This window comes from Lissotriton vulgaris, chromosome 4_1 (assembly GCF_964263255.1).
Source record: "Lissotriton vulgaris chromosome 4_1, aLisVul1.2, whole genome shotgun sequence".
NCBI lineage: Eukaryota > Metazoa > Chordata > Amphibia > Caudata > Salamandridae > Lissotriton > Lissotriton vulgaris.
In genome coordinates, this window is record NC_141691.1 from 374,637,289 (window position 1) to 374,658,330 (window position 21,042).

The window sequence follows — 21,042 nt, forward strand, 5'->3', positions numbered from 1 at the left end:
TTCCTGAACAATAAAGCAATCTATGTATTTTGCTCTTCATACCTCTTCTCTTCCTCCCATCTATATCTTCTGCTTTTCATCTCTCTTTGTGTCTTTTTCTTCTTAGCTCTCTATATCTCCTGCACAACTTTGGGACTCATATTGTAAACTTTAGTGTGCATCTCATAACAATAAGGCGTACCTTGTATGCCTCTCTCTTTCTCTTTCTTTGTTCTTTACCTTACTGCCCTTATTTCTCTGTTTCAGCATGCCTCCCTCTTTATCATTTTCTTCCTTACTTTAATTATTGTTCTTTCTCTTTCTTCCCTTAGTTCCTTGTTTTTCCCCTTGTTTCTTTTTCAGCCTTTGTCTATTTCTTACTTTCTTCCTTTCTCTTTGCGGATATAATTCTCACCTTCTTTTTCTTCCTTGCTGTCCCTATCTCTTTTCAATTTGTTTCTTTATTTTTCGTTAAAGCATTTCGTTTTAAAATTGCCACTCTGAAAACATTGATTGCTGCTAACCGTGAACTATCCTTGGTTTTGTTTTGTGTCAGTTTGTAACTGTGATGTCAAACATAAATAAAAACCCGTTTTAGAAGTTTGGCAGGGCTATGTCTAACACATGAATTTGTAGAATTTAGATGCACAACTGAACAATGTCCCGACTTTTGATGGATAAGTTTGCCTCTGGTGCACAATTATGTCATATTTCTTTCTAATTGAAACTTTAATCTAAAACAGAGATGTTCTCTTGTCCCAGAGTAAACTTCTCACTCCTCCCCTCTCTCTATCCGTGGATATGTCTGATAGCTTCTTCTCGTTTCTTTCTCTCCCTTTCAATATTTAACCCTGTTATTCCCATGACTTCTGTTCTTTCTTTGAATATACAATAATGTCAACGCTGCGGGTGACGTTCTTGATTATTTGCCCTGCAGCCGGAGTCCTTCCCTTTTCCTCAAGCTACCAGAGTGCCAACCTGAGGGACCTCTCAGCCTCCGTTGACATTTATCAGTGACGTTCTTTCCATATTCCAACCCCTCCATGTTGTCTCTCCTCCCTCACTCTCTGTGTACGCCCCTGCTTCTCATAGCCCCCGCTCCCAACACCCGACCCTTCTGAAGTGTCAGTCATGGAGTGTTTTTAAAGTCCACCACAGTTTCCAAAACAAACACTGGAGCCCGCAGCCTCACGTTGCCTCAGCTGGGAGCAAGACGCCTCCTCATTGGACTGCGCTGACTGGCACGGGGACAGGCCCTCTGCCCCAGCCCTCCTCCTTCGGGGTCCCGCGAACAAGTGAAGCCTGGAGCTCCACTGACAGATGCGTGCTCGCGCCGGGCTGGGGGCTCTTCAGTGACAGGACCTCCGCCATGAGGAGCTGCAGGTCTCCATCCGCGCCGGTCACTCTGTTTTAGGATTGTACGCGCTCACCCGCGCAGAGGCTGTCGGACTCTTCTATTCCTCGAGGGACTCTACTCTGCCTGTGACCTGGGATGGCCCTGAGCTCCCGCGCGCACGCCTTCTCCGTGGAGGCGCTCGTGGGCAAAGCGAGTAAAAGGAAGTGCCCGGATCATAGCGCCGAGAAGCAGCTGGGCCAGGAAGAAGGAACATGCACCGGCAGCACGAAAGACGACGAAGGTGAGAAGAATATTTAACGGGGTCAGGAGTCCTTCGTATATATGACATTCTGACCGTTTGTTGGATGAGCAGGAAGGACCCTTTGTTTTTCCTTTATTACAAAAGCCCGTCATTTGATTGACATACCTGTTCAGTGCGGTGTGGTGCAGCTAGGTGTAGGACGGTTTTCAGTGGATTTCTTGCTTCTGGGGTATAAATATGACACATTAGGCACTGCGCCAGGCTGTATTTCCATTGTTACGAAATTAATAAAAGATGTTGTTCTAAAATACCACTATCTTTTTTTAAGTATATATTTTTTAAATGGGCAATTACGAAACCTGTGCAGAGTCAAAGTTTTTCGAAACTGAAAAAAGAAGCTTTAATGTGCTTAACAAATCTTGGAACTGACGAGTATTAACAATGGTATTAATGTTCTTATTCCCCTCAGTTTTCCAATTGGCAATATATATTTGCCGATATTTTAAAACAAAATAAATTGCTTATAGTTAGTAAAGTTTGAGGGTTTGCGCGAACACATGTGCGCAAAAGCAACGTACAGCAAGAGTCATAAAAGCGACAAAAGTCTGTATATTTTTTATTTTATTGATCATTTTACTTTTTGGAGCAGGAGAGAAATGAACATGTGTGGCCATCTGCAATGTAAAGAACGGTAAGAAGGCAATGTGATGCTAATATCTTAAACCACGCCTTTCTTTGAAATGTGCTTTCCACAGTAAAATTCTGTATCACGTCTCTGCCCCACTAGTATGTGGAATGTAACCACTGCAGAGTAACAAAATATCACTGGTGGATGGTTTCATCAAAACCCAGCTGTATATAATGAGTGGATGATTGTTGACAGTGTCTCTGCCTGTGGGCAGCTTCAAGGCGCTTCCCTAGAGTGACAAATGGAAGATTAAGATGAAACAATAGCAATAGGACTCCTTCTTAACACACAGTGAGATACGAGCTGTGACTGCTGTAAAGGGTACACATGTTCTCTCACTGAAAGACTGCTCTGAAGGCACACGTGGGCAGAAGAGAGGTGCGGGGAGTTGTAGCGCCTCCTCTGACACCTTCCATTTATTTCGCAAATAAATGGTTCCTATTCGAATCCCTCGCTTTCACATTGTCGCACGACTGACATAAAGAGGAGGTTATTTCAGCGTGGATTGTTACAGTTCTGTTTGCGCTCCTCTTCAACCACTTTGTGTTTGTTTTTTTCTTTTTAGTTAATGTAAGCACACACGCTCACCAAACGGAGAGCTAGGCACGCACACACCTGTTCAGGGCCAGGATACTTTCGCGGGTGATACAGGCTTTACAAATACACATAGCATAAATAGAGGTGGGTGAGTCGCTGAAAGCTCAAGCCGGGCTCGAGTTTGAAGCCGGCCCTGCCTCAGTTCGAGATTCTGTTGGAACCTTGAACCTAGAACCAGCGGAGCTTTTTCGTGGCTTCTGCCTGCCTACCCCCTCTGTCTACCCAGGATGTACCATTACAGCCAGGGCTGCGGCTTTGGAGCCAGGTTCGAGGGCTCTGCCTCGGCTCAACATCCTGTGATTCTGAGCAAATCACGTATTATCCTGAACCTCAAAAGTGAGAAAAACGCCAGGCGAAAACAAAGCCTTTACAAAAAGGAAAAACAAATAGATACTCATTTATTTGTATAAAGTAAAACTATGAAATATGCATATATTGCGATTTTCCCCGCTTAAAGTGTGTGAATGTAGTCATATATTTTATTTCACCAAAACTCTTTTTTTTCTTCATTATCGTGAATGAAAACACTTTCAAATATGTGAGTTCAGAATACCGGTTGTATAAAACCTATTGAGTTTGTTTTACTAGACTATGATTGTGCTCTATTATAACCCGTGGGCCCTACAGGGTTTACATGACAACCGTCTTGACTTCTGATTGTTCATGTTTTAAAAATATCACTTCTAATAAGTCTCTCTCAGAGCTGTACTGTAATGTGACGTATATCGTCACCGCTTCTTCAAGTTAAAGAAATAGACTTTTCTGAATGTTGATCTGACTTTTATATTTTAGGTGATGTTGGTTGAATGATGTATATTCCAAACATTTTCAGGGCTCGGCTCGTGCACGGGCTCTAAGATCCGAGCCAGACCTTTGGCTCGTCACTTTGATAATGTGTCGGCTCGCCCACCTCTAAGCATAACATAAAAGAGATGCGCCAGGACGGGGGCTTGTCAGTTGTGAGGGTCCTAAGATGGCCTGGTGGGCGGCCTGGGCCAGTCTAAAAAGACTGGTGATGGGGGTGGGAGAGAAAGCGGTGGGGGTCTGGTACCTGGACTCTCATAATGTCTGCATTATACCCCCGTTACACGTCTGCTCTGCCCTCTTGGTGTTCATGCACAGTTGATATTCAAGATACGTTTGCCACTGGCTGAGGGTGCCCCGTCTGTGCCAAGAGCTTTGCCCCTCATGTTGTTGGCGCCCTAGCCCTGGCACCCTGTCACGTCGGACCCTGGTGGGTGCCCCTGGTCCTTGCCCTCTGCCTGTCCTGTCTCACTGTCCCTGCCCTGTCTCACTGTCCCTCTCTCGGTCTCTTGCAGAGAAGCGGCCGAAGTCGGAGCCCGGCGCCGAGGGCAGGGCTGCCGCGCCCCCCATCGCTCAGGTGGAGCTGCAGGGGTCCGAGCTCTGGAAGCGCTTCCACGACATTGGCACCGAGATGATCATCACCAAGGCCGGCAGGTAGGCACCTGCGCCCCCCGCCCACTGTCGGGGCCGCGGAGCCCTGTAACACCAACCAATCTCACAACCTCTACTGAAAGAAGCACCCAGCACGCGCAGTGCTCACGCTCGGCACGTTCCATTCACTTTATCAGCCCGTGAGTGTGTGAATAAATAATGCGCGACTGAGCTTTGCAAATAGTGCGCTATTCGGAGCAGAAGAGCGCTGCTGCTCCTAATAGTGTAAAGTGGATGTCCATGTGAATAAAGTATCCTTTGCACGACTCGCTGGAAACCACCAGCGGGAACCTTCAGCACTGTTTACAGCACTGTGCACCTTAGCGCGACTTGATCGAGTGTGGCCCAGTTCTTATATATAGTAGCAAAAGAATTATCGGCGTAAATTAAGTCAACAACACTTGTGTGCGCATTTGCATAATTCATATTAAGTAGTTTTAAAAGAGAACTGACCATTCTGTAGCCGTGTTTCTCATAGAAGCCCCCTTGTTTCCAGCGTGGACACATATATGCTCTCTGTTGTTATATACGTGTGCGAGTTCTCATTTCGAAAAATGCTCGCTGTTGACAGCATCATGAAGTGAGGTTTGTGGTCGTTTTTGCAAATTTGCTACCTCGTGGACACCAATGCAGGTATTTGTGTTCATTCGTGCTGCCTTAGTGTGTGCAACTGAGTGTGTGTGTTGTGTGGCACTTCTCACAGATCCGCACTATTTTGCGCCAGCGGGTAGATTCTCGCTCGTGGCACGCGGTACGCGCTGGTGCGTTTTATAGACGTCCTCTCGTGTTCCTTTGGCCCTGCTGTAGTATCGATGGTTGATGTTCGCTCTTGTTATTCCAGCGTGTGTGCCGGTATTCCTCAAAGTTGCCTATACTTGTCACATTCATCCTTGAGCTCTTTTTTTCCGGTACATTCCCATACATCGTGTGTGCGCTGCTTTTACTCACAGATACATATCTTTGTTACATCAGTGCGTTTATTGGTAATTCTCATGGGTGATTCCCCTTGTTACTTCGGTGTGTGTGTGTGAGATGCTATGTTTCGTAGATTATCACTCTGATCATCGTCGTGCGTGTGTTGGTACTTTCCGCAGAGGCTCACTAGCGCTAGCCCGGCGTGCTCAGAGTTAGTGCCTCTTTCATCGATGCTCATTTTTTTTAGCTTGTGATTGTGCTGATAGTTTTCGCAGGTTCACTCTTGCACTCTGAACGGGTGTGATTATATTTGTGTAGGTTCACCCTTGCTAGCTTGGTGCGCGTGCCTGAATTCTGCGTGAGTTCTCTCTTGCACGCGCTGTGTGCCTGCTGATGCTGTTCGTAGATGCTCTAACTTGATAGTGTGCATGCTGGTATTGTTCAGAGATGCTCGCTCTTGACCTTTCAGTGAGTGTGGTGGTGATTTGTGTAGTTCCACTCTTACTCGCTCTATCGTGTTCATATTTGGTGTAGATACACTCATGCTAGCTCAGTATGTGCTAGTTTTCTTGTTTGTTTTTATGCTCTTTCTAACTCAGTGTGGTGGTATTCCCTTGGGATAATTCTTGGCAGCGCCGTTTGTGTGCTGCAAACCTTCGTAGATTTACTCTTGCCGGCTCATTGTGTGTGGTGGTATTCTTTGTTTGTCCATACTTGTTAGCTCAGAGTGTGTGCTAGTTTTGTTTCTTATATTCACTCTTGATAGCTCAGTGGCTAGCTGGTTATATTGTTCCTAGGTTGGCTAGTGCCTGCTCATTGTATGCGTGCGTGTTGGTATTTTTCGTAGGTAAACTCTTGCTAGCCCTGTGTGTGCTGGATATATTTTGTTGGTTCTCCCATTCTCTCCTGTAGTTCAGTGAGCGTACCGACATCCTTCTAGTTTCACGCGTACTGGCGCAGTGTCTGTCTGGTATTCTTCTTCTTAGGTTTGCTCTTGCTAGCTCACCGTCTCCGTGTGTGCATTGGTATTCTTTGTACGTTCACTCTTGCTAGCGAAAAGTGCGTGCTGGGTATCTGCCAGCACACACACTGACTAGTAGGTTCTTTCCTATAGATCAGTGAGTGTACTGATACCCTTGGAAGGCTTACTCTTGCTAGATCAGTGTCTGCCTGGTATTCTCGCAGTGTTACTCTTGCTACCTTATTGTGTGCGTGTTGGTAGGTTCACTTTTGCTAGCTCAATATGTGCGCTGGCTTTGTATTGTAGTTTCTCTCTTGTGGTTCAGTGTCTGTGCTGGTTGTTTTGAATATATATATTTTAGGAGGGGGTTTATATGACGGGAACTTGTCCCAAAGATATCTACATGAGCAACAATTGCTTTACAGACGGACACAGTCATTTTGTTAGGCACGGGGAGATTAAGTGATTTGCCCAGAATCACAGGATGTTGAGCGACGCTGCCGAGCCTCGAACCCGGTTACCCAGCTTCGAGGTCCGCCGCTCTAGTCTTTGGGTCACATTCTCTCCCTTTTCTGTCATGTAGTTCAGTGATTGTACTGGTTATGCTTTGTAGGTTCTCCCTTGTAGTTCAGTGTTTGTGCTGGTTATGTTTTGTAGGTTCTCTCATGTAGTTCAGTGTTTGTACTGGTTATGTTTTGTAGGTTCTCTCATGTAGTTCAGTGTTTGTACTGGTTATGTTGTGTAGGTTCTCTCTTGTACTTCAGTGTTTGTGCTGGTTATGTTTTGTAGGTTTGTAGGAAACGCTCTTAAATGGATATCAAGCTATCTTGAAAATAGACGATCAAGGGTCCAAATCGGTGACCACACCTCTATCTCCTATAAAAATGATAAAGGAGTCCCACAGGGATCTATTTTAAGCCCGACCCTTTTCAATATTTATGTTTCCCCTCTGGCCAAGATCATCAGAGAATACGGTTTTGGGACAATATCCTATGCTGACGATACCCAAATTCTCGTCACCATTAGCCAAAACAATGAAGATGCTAAATTTAGGTTCAAAAACTGTATGATTAATATACAAGAGTGGATGACTAGAAACTACCTCATGATGAACGCAGGGAAGACCGAAGTCATGCTCTTTGGCAAAGCTGACCAAATCTGGTCACCGGACTGGTGGCCTGACGCCCTGGGCATGTGCCCTGCCCCCAAACCTTACGTCAGGAACCTTGGTGTAATCCTAGATAACAAGCTCACTATGTCCGAACACATAAAAAAAATAGTTGGAAGTAGCTATGGCCAGATACGCAGTCTGAGGAAGATCTTTAAATGGATCCCGCTCTCAGCACGCATGCCCCTAGTTCAAGGGCTGGTTATAAACAGGATGGACTATGGAAACGCACTGTTCTCAGCCATCAATCAGTCACTACTAAACCGACTTCAGGTTCTTCAAAACACGGCTGCAAGGCTAGTACTAGACCTTCCTCCGCGAACCCCGTCAGCAGCTTGTCTCAGAACGTTGCACTGGCTCCCCGTTAAAAAACGCATAAAATTCAAACTCTGCTGTCTGGTTCATAAGGCAGTAAATGGACATGGACCAGTTTACCTAGAAAGGAAACTTAAGGCCCATATCCCACTTAGGACACTACGCTCCTCTACTAAAGCCCTCTTATCCGTTCCCAGAGTCCGAACGGTTAGGAACGGGGACCGAGCCTTCAGCAAAACCGCCCCAGAAGCATGGAACTCCCTCCCCACACCTTTGAGAGAAGAGCCAGATCACGTCAGATTTCGGAAACTGCTCAAAACTTACCTCTTTAACCCTTAGTATCCCAACCCTCAAACTCCTCTGAATCTGCTGAATCCAAGGATCTTGTCTGCTCCCAGCGCTCTGAGACCTTCGGGTGAATTACGCGCTTTACAAGTGAAATAAATGTAAATGTAAATGTAAATGTAAATGTAGGTTCTCTCATCATGAGAGAACCTACAAAACAACCAGCACAAACACTGAACTACACGAGAGTCTCGTGTAGTTCAGCGTTTGTGCTGGTTGTTTTGTAGTTTCTCTCATGTAGTTCAGTGTTTGTACTGGTTATGTTGTGTAGGTTCTCTTTTGTAGTTCAGTGTTTGTGTTGTTTGTTTTGTAGGTTCTCTCATATAGTTCAGTGTTTGTACTGGTTATGTTGTGTAGGTTCTCTCTTGTAGTTCAGTGTTTGTGCTGGTTATGTTTTGTAGGTTCTATCTTGTAGTTCAGTGTTTGTGTTGGTTATGTTTTGTAGGTTCTCTCTCCTAGTTCAGTGTTTGTGCTGGTTATGTTTTTCAGGTTCTCTCTTGTAGTTCAGTGAGAGCCTTTCTTTGAAGGTTCACTTTTGCAAGCTCAATGTCTGGCTGGTGTTCTTCGCAGGTGTACTCTTGCTAGCTCACCATCTCTGTGTGTTGATATTCTTCCTAGGGTCACTTTTGCTAACCCAGTACATGTGCTGTTTATGTTTCGTTGGTTCTCTCTTTCAGATCAGTGTGTGTGCTGGTTATGTTTTGTACGTTCTCTTTTGTAGTTCAGAATGTGTGTGTGAGTTATGTTTTGTAGGCTCTCTCTTGTAGTTTAGTGTTTTTGCAGGTTGTTCCCTATGTTCTCTCTTATAGTTCATAGTGTGTGCAGGTTATGTTTCGTACGTTCTCTCTTGCAGTTCACTGTGTGTGCAGGTTATGTTTCATAAGTTCTCTCTTGTAGTTCAAGGTGTGTGCGGGTTATGTTTCATAGGTTCTCTCTTGTAGTTCGCCGTGTGTTCATGTTATGCTTCATAGGTTCTCTCTTGCAGTTGACTGTGTGCGGGATATGTTTCATAGGTTCTCTCTTGCATTCACTGTGTGTGCAGGTTATGTTTCGTAGGTTCTCTCTTGCAGTTCACTGTGTGTGCGGGTCATGTTTTGTAGATTCTCTCTTGCAGTTCACTGTGTGTGCAGGTTATGTTTCATAGGTTCTCTCTTGCAGTTCAGTGAGAGCCTTTCTTTGAAGGTACACTTTTGCTAGCTCAATATCTGGCTGGTGTTCTTCGCAGGTGTACTCTTGCTAGCTCATTGTGTGTGTTTGTATATTTCCTAGGGTCACTTTTGCTAACTCAGTACATGTGCTGTTTATGTTTAGTTGGTTCTCTCTTACAGTTCAGTGTGTGTACTGTTTATGTTAAGTTGGTTCTCTCTTGAAGTTCAGCTTGTGCTGGTTATGTGTCATTGTTTTTCTCTTTACGTTCAGTGTATGTGCTAGTTATGTGTCGTTGGATCTCTCTTTTAGTTCAGTGTGTGTGCTGGTTTTGTGTCATTTGATCTCTCTTTTAGTTCAGTGTGTGCTGGTCATGAGCCGTTGGATTTTTTTTATTCAGTGTGTGTACTGGTTATGTTAAGTTGAGTCTCTTTTGAAGTTCAGTGTGTGCTATCTATGTGTCAATGTTTCTCTCTTGAAGTTCAGTGGGTGCATTTATGTGTCATTGTTTCTCTCTTGAAGTTCAGTGTGTGTGCTAGTAGTGTGTCGTTGGATCTCTCTTTTAGTTCAGTGTGTGCTGGTTATGTGTCAGATCTCTCTTTTAGTTTAGTATGTGCTGGTTATGTGTCATTAGATCCCTCTTTTAGTTCAGTGTGTGCTGGTTATGTGTCGTTGGATCTCTCTTGAAGTTCAGTGGGTTCAGTTATGTGTCATTGTTTTTCTCTTGAAGTTCAGTGTGTGTGCTAGTAGTGTGTCGTTGGATCTTTCTTTTAGTTCAGTGTGTGCTGGTTATGTGTCGTTGAATCACTCTTTTAGTTCAGTGTGTGTGCTGGTTATGTGTCATTGGATCTCTCTTTTAGTTCAGTGTGTGAGCTGGTTATGTGTCGTTGGATCTCTCCTTTAGTTCAGTGTGTGTGCTGGCTTGCCTCCACTCTGCTGTAAACTGTTCACTCTCCCTGCAGGCGCATGTTCCCCTCTGTCAGGGTGAAGGTTAAAGGTCTGGACCCGGTGAAGCAGTACTACATCGCCATGGACGTGGTCCCTGTGGACTCAAAGAGATACAGGTGAGTCCTGAGCAGGCTTGCAGAGCACCCGCCACAACGTCAATACGTGGGCAGAGCAGAGCCTTTGAGGTGAGGCGTGGCCCGGCAGCACCAGTTCGAGATGGTAAAGGTAGATTCTTCAAGGAAGGGGGAAGGAAGGATCCCTCAAAGCGTGAAGCAAGCAGTGCCCCTGCACATGAGTCTAGGGGCCTACAAGAAACGGGCGGGTCACAGCTCCATCATGTGGTTACGTCTGCACTTTCTACACATGACCAGCGCAGAGCCCTTTCACTTTCAAGAAACAGGGTTGCACCACAGACCCGCAACAAATGCCACTGCTCAAGGCAGAACTTACGTGTTCAGTAGTACAGTACAAGCAAGACGTCAGGCATTTTCTGCACCCCTAAACACATCTTTTGTGTTGTATGCAGAAATGGAAAGCACTTTCTAATGTATTTTTTTAAATTCAGCGCCCATTTTTGCCCTTGCCTCAGATATTTCTTTCTTTATTTTTTAGAGTTGGCACACAAGGCCTTGTGTTGGTTTCTGCTTCTAAAGTCATGAGCTCAGGCGTGGCGTGGGTCATAGATTTTAATTTCAAATATAACATACAGTATTCTAATCTTATGAATCAACCTAAGAGCTTTAGGGAAACTCAGTCATTTGCCTAGAGCTCCAGTGCAGGACATGCATAGCCATTTCTTATTAAAAAAGGTTCATCAATAACTTATTGTATTTACCATTATATACGGACCTCTGCCTTATATTTGAGGTTCCTGTTTTTTTGTTTTTACTGATTTTTACAGATAATTAAAGACAGAAAACACAGTGTTTCCTGTCTGTTTTTTCTTTTTAAGAGCAGAAAAATGCAGAAAAGTCAGCTACTTGTGGGTGACTCTCATGCTGTTTTTGTGATGTCTAGGACAACAGCTGATAAGAGAGGCTTCAATAGAAGTTAAAAATAGGTTGAGATCTCGCTAAATGCAGGTGTTTGATAACATATTTGTATTATAATGCTCACATTTACCTGAAGGTGTAGTATTGTGCTATATTTGGCTGCTTAATTTGCTAAAACGCGACAGGCAGCAAAGTATGAGTGAATGTTGTTCAGTTAAATAAATGTGGAAATATACCATTTTCTGACTCCATATATTCGCAAAACACAAAATAAACATGGATAAATACCAATAAGATGGGCAAAAAATAAATATGGAAAAATACAGATGGAAATGTTAAAAAAATAAATACCATAAAACCGAGAGCCCTACTTATATTATATGGATATTGCATATCACAGAGGAGCTCACTAACTATCAAGAGGAGGAACGGGGCAGGAGGCAGAGTTCCTTTAAAAGGTTACGGAGCTCCAAGTTTATAAGGTTATGGAACTCCGAGGTATGGTCACACCATCACTTTTCCCACAAACCACAACAATCTTTGGTGCATAGCTCTATTATGTGAAAGAGAGAGCATTTTACAAACATAAAGAATACAACTTGAACCGCTAGTGCATAATTAAACACATCAAAAACCTGTTCGATATTTGTTGCAAAAACATATTAGCATCAGTTCAGTACAACTCAGTGTTATTTAAAGCTGCAATAGCTCAGAATGAGTAGAACTTGCAGAAATATTCTAACATATATGTAATTTTCTAAGAAGTGTAAACATAAACATGTTCCCTCTGCTTATCACTATAAGCTAGAAAAACAGAGCAGAAGAAAGAAAAGCAAAGTTTCATTTTTGTTGCTTTAAACAGATGCTTTATTAATGCTATGAGACCTGTCCCGGTTTTCCCTTCAGCTGCTGGCTCTGACAACAGGCACTGTGACGTCAGAACTCAACTGTAATTACAGTTCATATCTGAAGTCATTTCTATATAATCAGCGGCTAGGCACATTATAAGTGCCTAGCCGCTGGGTGTTTTTTCGATTGCTGAATCCCATGTATTATAAAGGACATTTCTCCTTTGATAGAGATGCTGCAAGTGCCCTAAAAATAAGGTACTCTACAGTGCCTTCAAAAATAAGTATATCGCCTTCAATTTACATATAGCATTTTCATATGCAGGTATAGTGACCTCAAAATGAAATTGTGAACAATCAAACAGTAACAACACTGCCATCAAAAGGGAGCTAGAGTGCCCCCAAGAACCACAGTGCCATTACAAAGTAGGTATACTGCTGCAAATGAAGTCTTACCTGAACTTGCATGCCTGCTAGAGATACTGAGCCCCTTCATGGAACCTTGTAAAGCAGTAGAGGAAGCCTGGTAGATCCTTAGAGATAACTGTGTAAAGCAGCAGAGGAAACCTGAGATAACCCCAGTAATAACATTGAAAAGCAGCTGAGGAAGCCACAGATAACCACAGCGATAACCTTTTAAAGTAGCAAAGGAAGTCTTAGATAACCTTGGTAATATCCTTGTAAAGCAGCAGAGGAAGCCTGAGATGACCTTGTGATAACCTTCTAAAGCAGCAGGGGAAGTCTGAGATAACAGTGGTAATATCCCTTTAAAGCAGGAGAGGAAGCCTAAGAAAACCTTGGTAATAATCCTGTGAAGGAGAAAAGAAAGCATGGGAAAACCTCAGTGATAACCCTGTAGGCAGCAGAGGATGCCTGGGAGAACCTCTGTAATAACCTTGTATAGAAGCAGAGGAAGCCTGAGAGGACATTAGAGATGATAACCTTGTAAAGCAGCACAGGTAGCATGAGATAACCTTAGTGATGACCTTTTGAAGAAGCAGAGAAAGCCTGAGATAACCTCATTAATATCCTTGTAAAGCAGCAGAGGAAACATGCAACAACCCCAGTAGTAACCTTGTAAAGCAGCAGAGAAAGCTTGAGAGGCAAACTTGGTAATAACATTGTAAAGTAGCAGAGGAAGCCTGGGATAACTTTAACCCCCGTAATAAACTTGTAAAGCAGCAGAAAAAGCATGAGGCAACCTTAAACCCCATAATAACCCTGAAAAGCTTAACCTTAGAAAGCAGCAGGGGAAGCATCAGGTAACCTCAGTCATATCATTAGAGCTGCAGAGGAAGTCTGAGATAACCTTAATCCCAGGAATAACCTTGTAAAGCATTATTTTGAACAGCAGCAGAGTAAACCTGAGATAATGGAGGAAGCCTGAGGTAACCTCCGTAATGACCTTGAATAGTAGCAGAGGAAGCCTTTGAAATCCTCACTAATATCATTGTAAAGCAGCAAAGAAAGACTGAGATAATAGAGGAAGTCTGAGGGAATCTCTGTAATAACCCTGTAAAGTATCAGGGGAAGCCTGAAATAACCTCAGTAATATCCTTGTAAAGCAGCAGAGGAAGCTTTAAATATCCTTTCTAATGTCCTTGTAAAGCAGCAGGCAGCAGCAGTGGAGAGCTTTGGAAATAAAGGGGCAGTGGCAGCTGCAGACTTGACAGCACAGGGAGGCCTTCCCATTCCATCGGAGTCTGCAGGAGATGCTACTTCTGAAAACTACACATTTTGAGACAGACCCCCGACCTGAGCCCCACGAACAATCCAATATTAAACGCTAGACTCCAATGAGACAATTTCTACACAGGAGGAAGAACCCGGAGAGCCATCTTGGGTCTGCCTGCTCGGGGGCCCGTTTAACAAACAGCGTTTAATCAAGCACGTTTGTGCTACATGCTTCCTACCACAGGTCAATGGGTCTGTCAGCAGGGGTCACAGCCAATGTTCACTCTGATTGTTTTTCTTCATGTAGGACAGTACTATAATGTGTTTGTAGAGGCGGTCTTCATCTGTGTGTGGATCTGGGTACCCTCCCCCCCCCACCCCCGACCCTACCGGGCACTGCCTGATTGCCCTGTAGGCCATTCCGACCTTGTAACCCCTTTCAACTCTGGGGTTTCTTCCTGCAGCCAGGGGTCACCCCCAATCGAGAGAAATGAAATGGTTTGACGCCGCCACTGTCATATGCAAAAAAATATAGATTGTTTCAAGAACGGTGCGAGTGCTGGACAAACAGTATAATGAATGTTCAGATGCCAGCGTGCATTTCTTTGTGGGGGGAGGAAGGGCGGGAGGGTTACCTGTCCCTGTGGCCACGGGTCTAGATAAGGAGGCAAGCATCTCCCTTTACCAATGAAGCCTGAACAGTTTAAAACATAGTTGTTTATTTAGGAGCGTATCTGCCCAATCAGAAACGTTTTACACAAGCTGCATCGACCGCACTTAGAGCTGTGGGAGTGATTAACATAAGAAACAGAGGGCAGCAGTTCGGTGTGGCTAGATGGTGCCAATGCAGGGATAATATTAGTGAAGACACACGCACATTTAGGGTAATTATATTGATATAAATACTTAGGAAACAATAGTTCCAATGTACAAGTATTGTGTTTGTCGACCTCAGGGTATAACAGAGAAGAAGTAATAACATCAGAAACAACACGTACTGGTGGAGAGCTAATAGAAAATAAAAATGTACGTTAAAGGAGATGGATGGGTGGCAGAGCAGAGGGGTGGATGAGTACACAATGGACGGATGGGTGAATGAAGGGCTGGATGGACTGATGGACAGATAGAAAGATGGAGGGATGGACGGACAAACAGATGAATGTTTAGATTGATGGATAGATCGATGGATGGATGAACAGTTGGATGAACAGTTGGACAAATGACAGGGATGAGTGAAGGATGATCAGAAAGACACACCAATAGACAGAAAGATAGCATACATTATGGATATAGAACGTTTCAAAAAATGTTATGTACTCATTATAGGTTTGGAAATGCTCCTGTGATTATGACTTCTTTTTCCTTTCAGGGATATTCCTTCTCTTACTTCCTCTCACTGCTCGCTTATATCTAAAACTGTGTGTGGCTTGGTTTTGCAGGTATGTCTATCACAGCTCCCAGTGGATGGTGGCGGGAAACACTGACCACTCGTGTATAACACCCCGGCTGTACATCCACCCTGACTCACCGTGCTCCGGAGAAACCTGGATGAGGCAAATCATCAGCTTTGATCGCGTGAAACTCACCAATAACGAGATGGATGACAAGGGCCATGTAGGTGTGCGTTTGTTTATTAATTGGACATGTAGGTGTGTATTCGTAATAGTATATGGAAATGCAGATACAACTTTTCAAAGGTGTATGGTCATATATGTGTGCACTTTCTACATTATATGGACAATTAGGAGAGCATTCTTTGTAGTATATGGACATGCATGTATATATTCTCTATGTTACATGGTCACGTAGCTGTGCATTCTCAATGGAAAAATGTAGCTATAAATTCCCTTCATTAAATGGACACCTAGATGTATATTCCTCATAGTATGTAGAGATGCAGGAAAACATTTCTAAAATATATGGTCATGTACGTGTGCACTCTATAGTATATGGGCATCTAGGTGTGCATTCTTTGCAGTATATGTAGATGTAAGTATATATTCTCTGTGTTATATACGGACATGCAGCTCTGCATGTTTTTTGTTATATAGACATGTAGGTGTGAATTTTTTTATTAAATGGACATGTAGGTGTGAATTATGTTTATTAAATGCACATATAGGTTATGTTCTTTATATTATAAGGTCATGCAGGTGCAGTTTGTCTGACGTGTATAGGTGTCGATTCTTTATTATATCTGCAAATGTAGGCACACATTGTTTGACATATTAGAACATGTACTTTTCTCAAAAGTATATGGTGAAGCAGGTATTCATTTTCTAGCCTATTTGTTCATGCAGGTGTTCATTTTCTGTATTATGACAGAATGTACATCTGCATATTCTATAATATGTGATACATAGTTGTGAATTCTTTTTAGCAAGTGAAACATCTCTGAAGCATATGGATGCATATTTGTGTGCTGTCTAAGAACACATAGGGCAATCATGTGTGCACTCCTTATAGTTTATGGACGTGTGTGTGCGTTCTCTATGCTATATAACACATACTTTTGTAAAGGATATAGATACGTAAGTGATAGTTTTCTATAGTATATGTCCAGTAAATTATTCTCTATATCATATTGACATGTACTCATACATTCACTATATCATACCTGTTATGTGGCTGCATGGTATCGGGAGTATATTGGAATTTAGGTGTTTTTCAACAATACATGGGTATGCAAGTGCAATTCTAAACATTGTATACTGCATGTAGTTTTATATACTATATAGTACCTAGAGCATTTAGAAACCTCTCTTAAATTAACACTTCCAGTGCTCCCTGACTGCAATAGCTCTACGTCTCACGGTCTCTATCACAGTTATGCGCTGGCTGTTTTCTTAAGTAGCTGAAGAGCTGGAACCATGCTAGGTCACCGTCTTAGACAGTGGTGATGGTTGTAATGTCATTGGAACATTAATGAAATATTCATGTATTGGCTTGAGATGTAGCACAGTTTGTTTAGTGTAGTGCAGACCACAGTAGAATACAACAGAACAGCAGAACACAAAACAAGATAACAAGACAACAAAAATCTAATATGGCACAATGCACAAAAAAGCCAAAACAGAATACAGCACAACAGCCATAGTATACCACAATAACACAACAACCCATCAATGGAGCACAAAAACAGAGCATAACAAAATTATTAAAACACATCACCACTAAAAAAAAATGTAACACAACAAATATGCACAAATATTATTTTCATACATTACCACTTTCACAAATCTGCCGTCATAACATGGTGGTAGATGGTGTTTGCACCAAGTATTTCCAGTAATAGCACCAGTCAAAACTGTTTTATGATCCAGCCACTTGTTTCAAATTCGCCCTTACCGGGTTCACTTTACGTGATGAGGCCATCTAAGTCCAAAGAACCAGTTGGTGCCAAGAGCAAGTTTTTTTTAATAGAAGAGGAGGTGTTGGTATGCTATTCAAATTGTGATACATGTTTGGAGATGCCAGATTCAGTAACATGGTGGATTTTGTAAAAAATACATCCTCAAAGGTGATTTGCAAGGATCACAACGGTTCTGCTCCTTTTGTGCTTTGATATCTGGCATAAATGTCTGTTCCTCAACTTTGAAAAGGATCAGGTCAGCAGATCCTGTGTACGGCAAATAATAATTGTATCACATTCATAAGTATAATAATGAAAAACGTTTTAGAAAGGATAACCTGGAATTGGCTAAAAATACACTTAAAACAATCTACACTAGCACTAATATATCAGATTTAAAGCCTAATCAAGAATTTCAGAGATGCTTGATAGAGTTGTTAGTGTTCTCAAATTTTACTATCAGCTAAATGGATACGATTCAGGGAGCTTTTTAAAGGACACCAGCAGGGCACAGCAAGTTGAATGAATATTTTCCTTATAAAGTCTGATATCATTGGCACAATGAATATATACCAAAGCATCAAACATTTTGCTTCCAACATAGTAATCACAAGATATCAATATTGATAGTTCCTTACTTGCTGTAAACAGTCTCTACTTTAATAACTTGGTTGTATAAAAATAGTATCTATTGATGATAATTATTATATCTATTCTAGAAATCTTAAATCCTGAAAGGTGTACGGCATTCCTCTTCTCCAACCTTGTCCAACCCACTGGAGTCTGGACACATCGAGCACAATTGTCCATATCTAACTCCCAAAGGGCTATCCAAGTTGAGGTGGAAACTGATACATGCATAAAGTTCATTTTCCAAATTCATCATACACAAAACCAGTGAAGCCGGTGCAAGGGTCTAGCAAGGCTTAAGATTTGAATTGCATTTACACTTTTGGCCTGACAGTATTATGTGAACGACTAAAACAATACATGTAAAAAAGGTATTATACAGTGTGCGGCTTATTAGCAAGAAATACATGTGGAAAAAAAGAAAAGGATCATAAAGATTAAGATAAGATTTGCCTAAATCATTCATCTTGTGTAATACAATTTTCCACCTTGATGTTAGTCAACATTAGTCCTCCAGAGGTGAACCTCGCTCTAACCCATGAATCATCTGTAGATGTGTGATGTAGTAAAACTAAGACAGATTGCACAGGTTGTCTGTTCTGCCTGAAGACAATGGCAGCTCATTGGGTTAAATGTTGAACTATGTTCAACAAAAGAGTACTTTAGGTTGGTCAAATGATCATAATGCTTCATTTACCTTTAATGTAAAGACCAATATTGTGTGATTTGTTTAAAAACGACATTGAGATGCTGTTTGAATAAAGACAATTAAATTGCTCTATTACCCCAAACCGGACTATGTATTCAAAAGACCCATGATAAATATTCTGGTTTGACCAAACGTTAGTAAAAAGTTTATCAGTAATCAATTACTAGCAATATGCCCCCCCTGCCTAGAAAATGACACCACTCCCACTTTACCTATCTAACAAAACAGGATGTATTAATGCATGCCCAGACCACTGAATATGCCTAGATAATTTCTTTTTGACCAAATGTGAAGATGCACCTGACTTGACTTGGTCTTCAAATTGCCTTGATCACAAGGCACCACAATTCTTATTTATTAGGACATAAAATAATTTGTCTAAGTTATGTTCTCTAATCACAGACTTGTACTTGCCTTACTACAAATCTAGAGAACTAAGACGGAAAGAACATGAACATTAAAACAGGTATTCTCCTGTGACTCCCGCATACTCTGGAATGACCTCCATCTGCATCTAACACTGATTCATTCCTTCCTGCTGATCATGAGGACATTAACATCAACTAATTCCTGCTTCCTCTTTTTCCTATGTCCTCCCCCAGGATCCCAGTTACTGACTTGTAACCTGATCATGGATCATCACAAATCACTGAATACCTAACAGTTAGATTGCAATTTTTGGAACTCTTTGTCGTTAAATATAAGATCTCAATCCAATCTATTGCACTTTAGGAAAATGTTAAAAACCTGGCTTTTTTTCTCGGACATATAAATAAGTCTTTTATCTCTGGTTAGGCTTTGGTGGTTTCTTTTTGAACGCTTGTGCTAAGACGCCCTTGGTTAATCATGTGCTATAAAATTTCTATTTACATTGCAATACATTATAATTCCTGTAACTACGGCAACCCTATATGCAATTATATTTTGTTCAAGTACTTACATTTACGTTCTACATTATTGACTAATTTCTATAATTTAAGTCACATACGGCACCTCGGTATGTGGGTTTCCATACCTACCTTTCATCTAGTTTTCCATTTTTCTATGTACCGCCCTTGAGTTCCAATGGCATGTTTCATGCTTAAAACATAACCAAATACAATAGAAAATAAATATATTTTAGCTTCTAAATCCACTGTTTGTTGTAATAATTTTATTTCCAGTTTCAAGTTAACTAACCTTTTTCTTTTTTTTAGTTTCCGATTCATTCATCATAGTTAGACATTAGCAGGTGTCAAATAAGCTTAAGAATTTATTGGTTCACTTACCAGTTCAGAAATAAGTGACAAATAGTGCCTGGTCAATTATAATTAAATTAGTCAAATACATAATGATATTCAACAGTCTATCTACAGTGTGATCTTCCATTTTACAATGTTACCTTCCTATCTAAATCCCCAGCCATTAAGGGCATTGTGACCTCAGAATAAAATCAAGTTGGTGGGAAATGGTGGCTGCTAATGCATCTTAAAATCTAATAATGGTTGCGTAGGTGTAACTCATGAGAGTATAAAAAACTATAGTATAATTTTGGGTCTTCATTTCTTCCACAAGGAATACATTTACCTGACCCCTTAAACAGTTGCGATTTAAACAGCCTAGACACTATATTGGTAATTAGGCATTCATTGGCCATGGAACTTGTAAGAGTGGGACATGTAAATGTTCATTTTCTATAAAAAAAATGGAATGCAGACTTTGCTCTATAGCAACATTGGTACATTTTTTGTCATATATTACACTATTTTACATATTCATAATATTTGGGACTGCAATGATCCAAACAGATGACTACTGTTCTCGTCACACTACTCTGCACACCTGTGGTAGCGTGACTTGAACAATACCCACCTTTTTGACTTTATGATCTTTCAAACTACTGGTGGATATTAATAAAATAAGCAAAGTAAAATATGCAAAATAAATATGGATGTGAGTAGTCAATCTAAAATTAAACCCCTAAGAAGACAGAATGCGTACTCCTATTCTACAGCACATACAGACTCCTATTTATTGATTGAGTAGGCGGTATAGGGGCATTGCTATAAGAGAGAGTGGATATTTGGAAGACATTGTAAGCAGTTTCCCTATTGTCGTTTTGCAACCAACACCTCAGTGAAGAGCCTGCATACATCATTCTGGGGGAATGTGTGTAGTGCGGTTTGTGGGAGCTAAAGAAGAATAGATTATATAGCACTGAAATTCAACCACAGTCGGTAGTGGGAGTACCTGCAGGGCAGTGACGTGGGGAGGGGGAGGGGCAGGGTGGGGGTAGTAATCTATGGATTACGGAGCTTTACAGGTAAGTAAACATTTAAATAAATGAAAAGAATTTCGTTGCGTGCACTGCATCCCCAAATGCGATGCAGTGTGCGCAACGAAATTCATTTAATTTATTTATATGTTTACTTACCTGTAAAGCTCTGTAATTCATAGATTACTACCCCCCACTCTGCCCCCCCCCCACGTCACCGCCCTGCAGGTACACCCACTACCAACAGCGGCTGCTGAATTTGTCTTCCACTAAACCCCCAGTAGCTTTTTTATCAAAATAACTTCCATTCACATAGTCTGTAAGCTTTCATCTAAGACTCCAGTTGCATTAGAAGCTCATGATAGGGTCATCGACAACATCAAATCTTTATCTCCCAGCAACTGCCTTTCAAACACCCACCCTTCCCATGTTGGTCTGGGCAATTCCTTATGTGCCATTCTATAAAAA

The 21,042-nt window shown here is 41.8% G+C and overlaps 1 protein-coding gene across 2 annotated transcripts in view; it reads left to right on the forward strand.

Annotated features, from left to right (window-relative positions):
• The first annotated feature begins 1,270 nt into the window (after positions 1–1,270).
• The window catches only part of TBX22 (T-box transcription factor 22), a 108,342-nt gene continuing 88,570 nt past the window's right edge, over positions 1,271–21,042 (forward strand). The window contains exons 1-4 of one of the 2 annotated variants that reach the window (XM_086966776.1): positions 1,271–1,616; positions 4,182–4,320; positions 10,130–10,231; positions 15,069–15,243. In XM_086966776.1, the coding sequence (XP_086822902.1) occupies positions 1,472–1,616; positions 4,182–4,320; positions 10,130–10,231; positions 15,069–15,243 (561 nt within the window). In that variant the 5' untranslated portion in view covers positions 1,271–1,471. The remainder of the gene's footprint in view (positions 1,617–4,181; positions 4,321–10,129; positions 10,232–15,068; positions 15,244–21,042) is intronic. The other variant, XM_086966777.1, reaches the window with a different exon arrangement.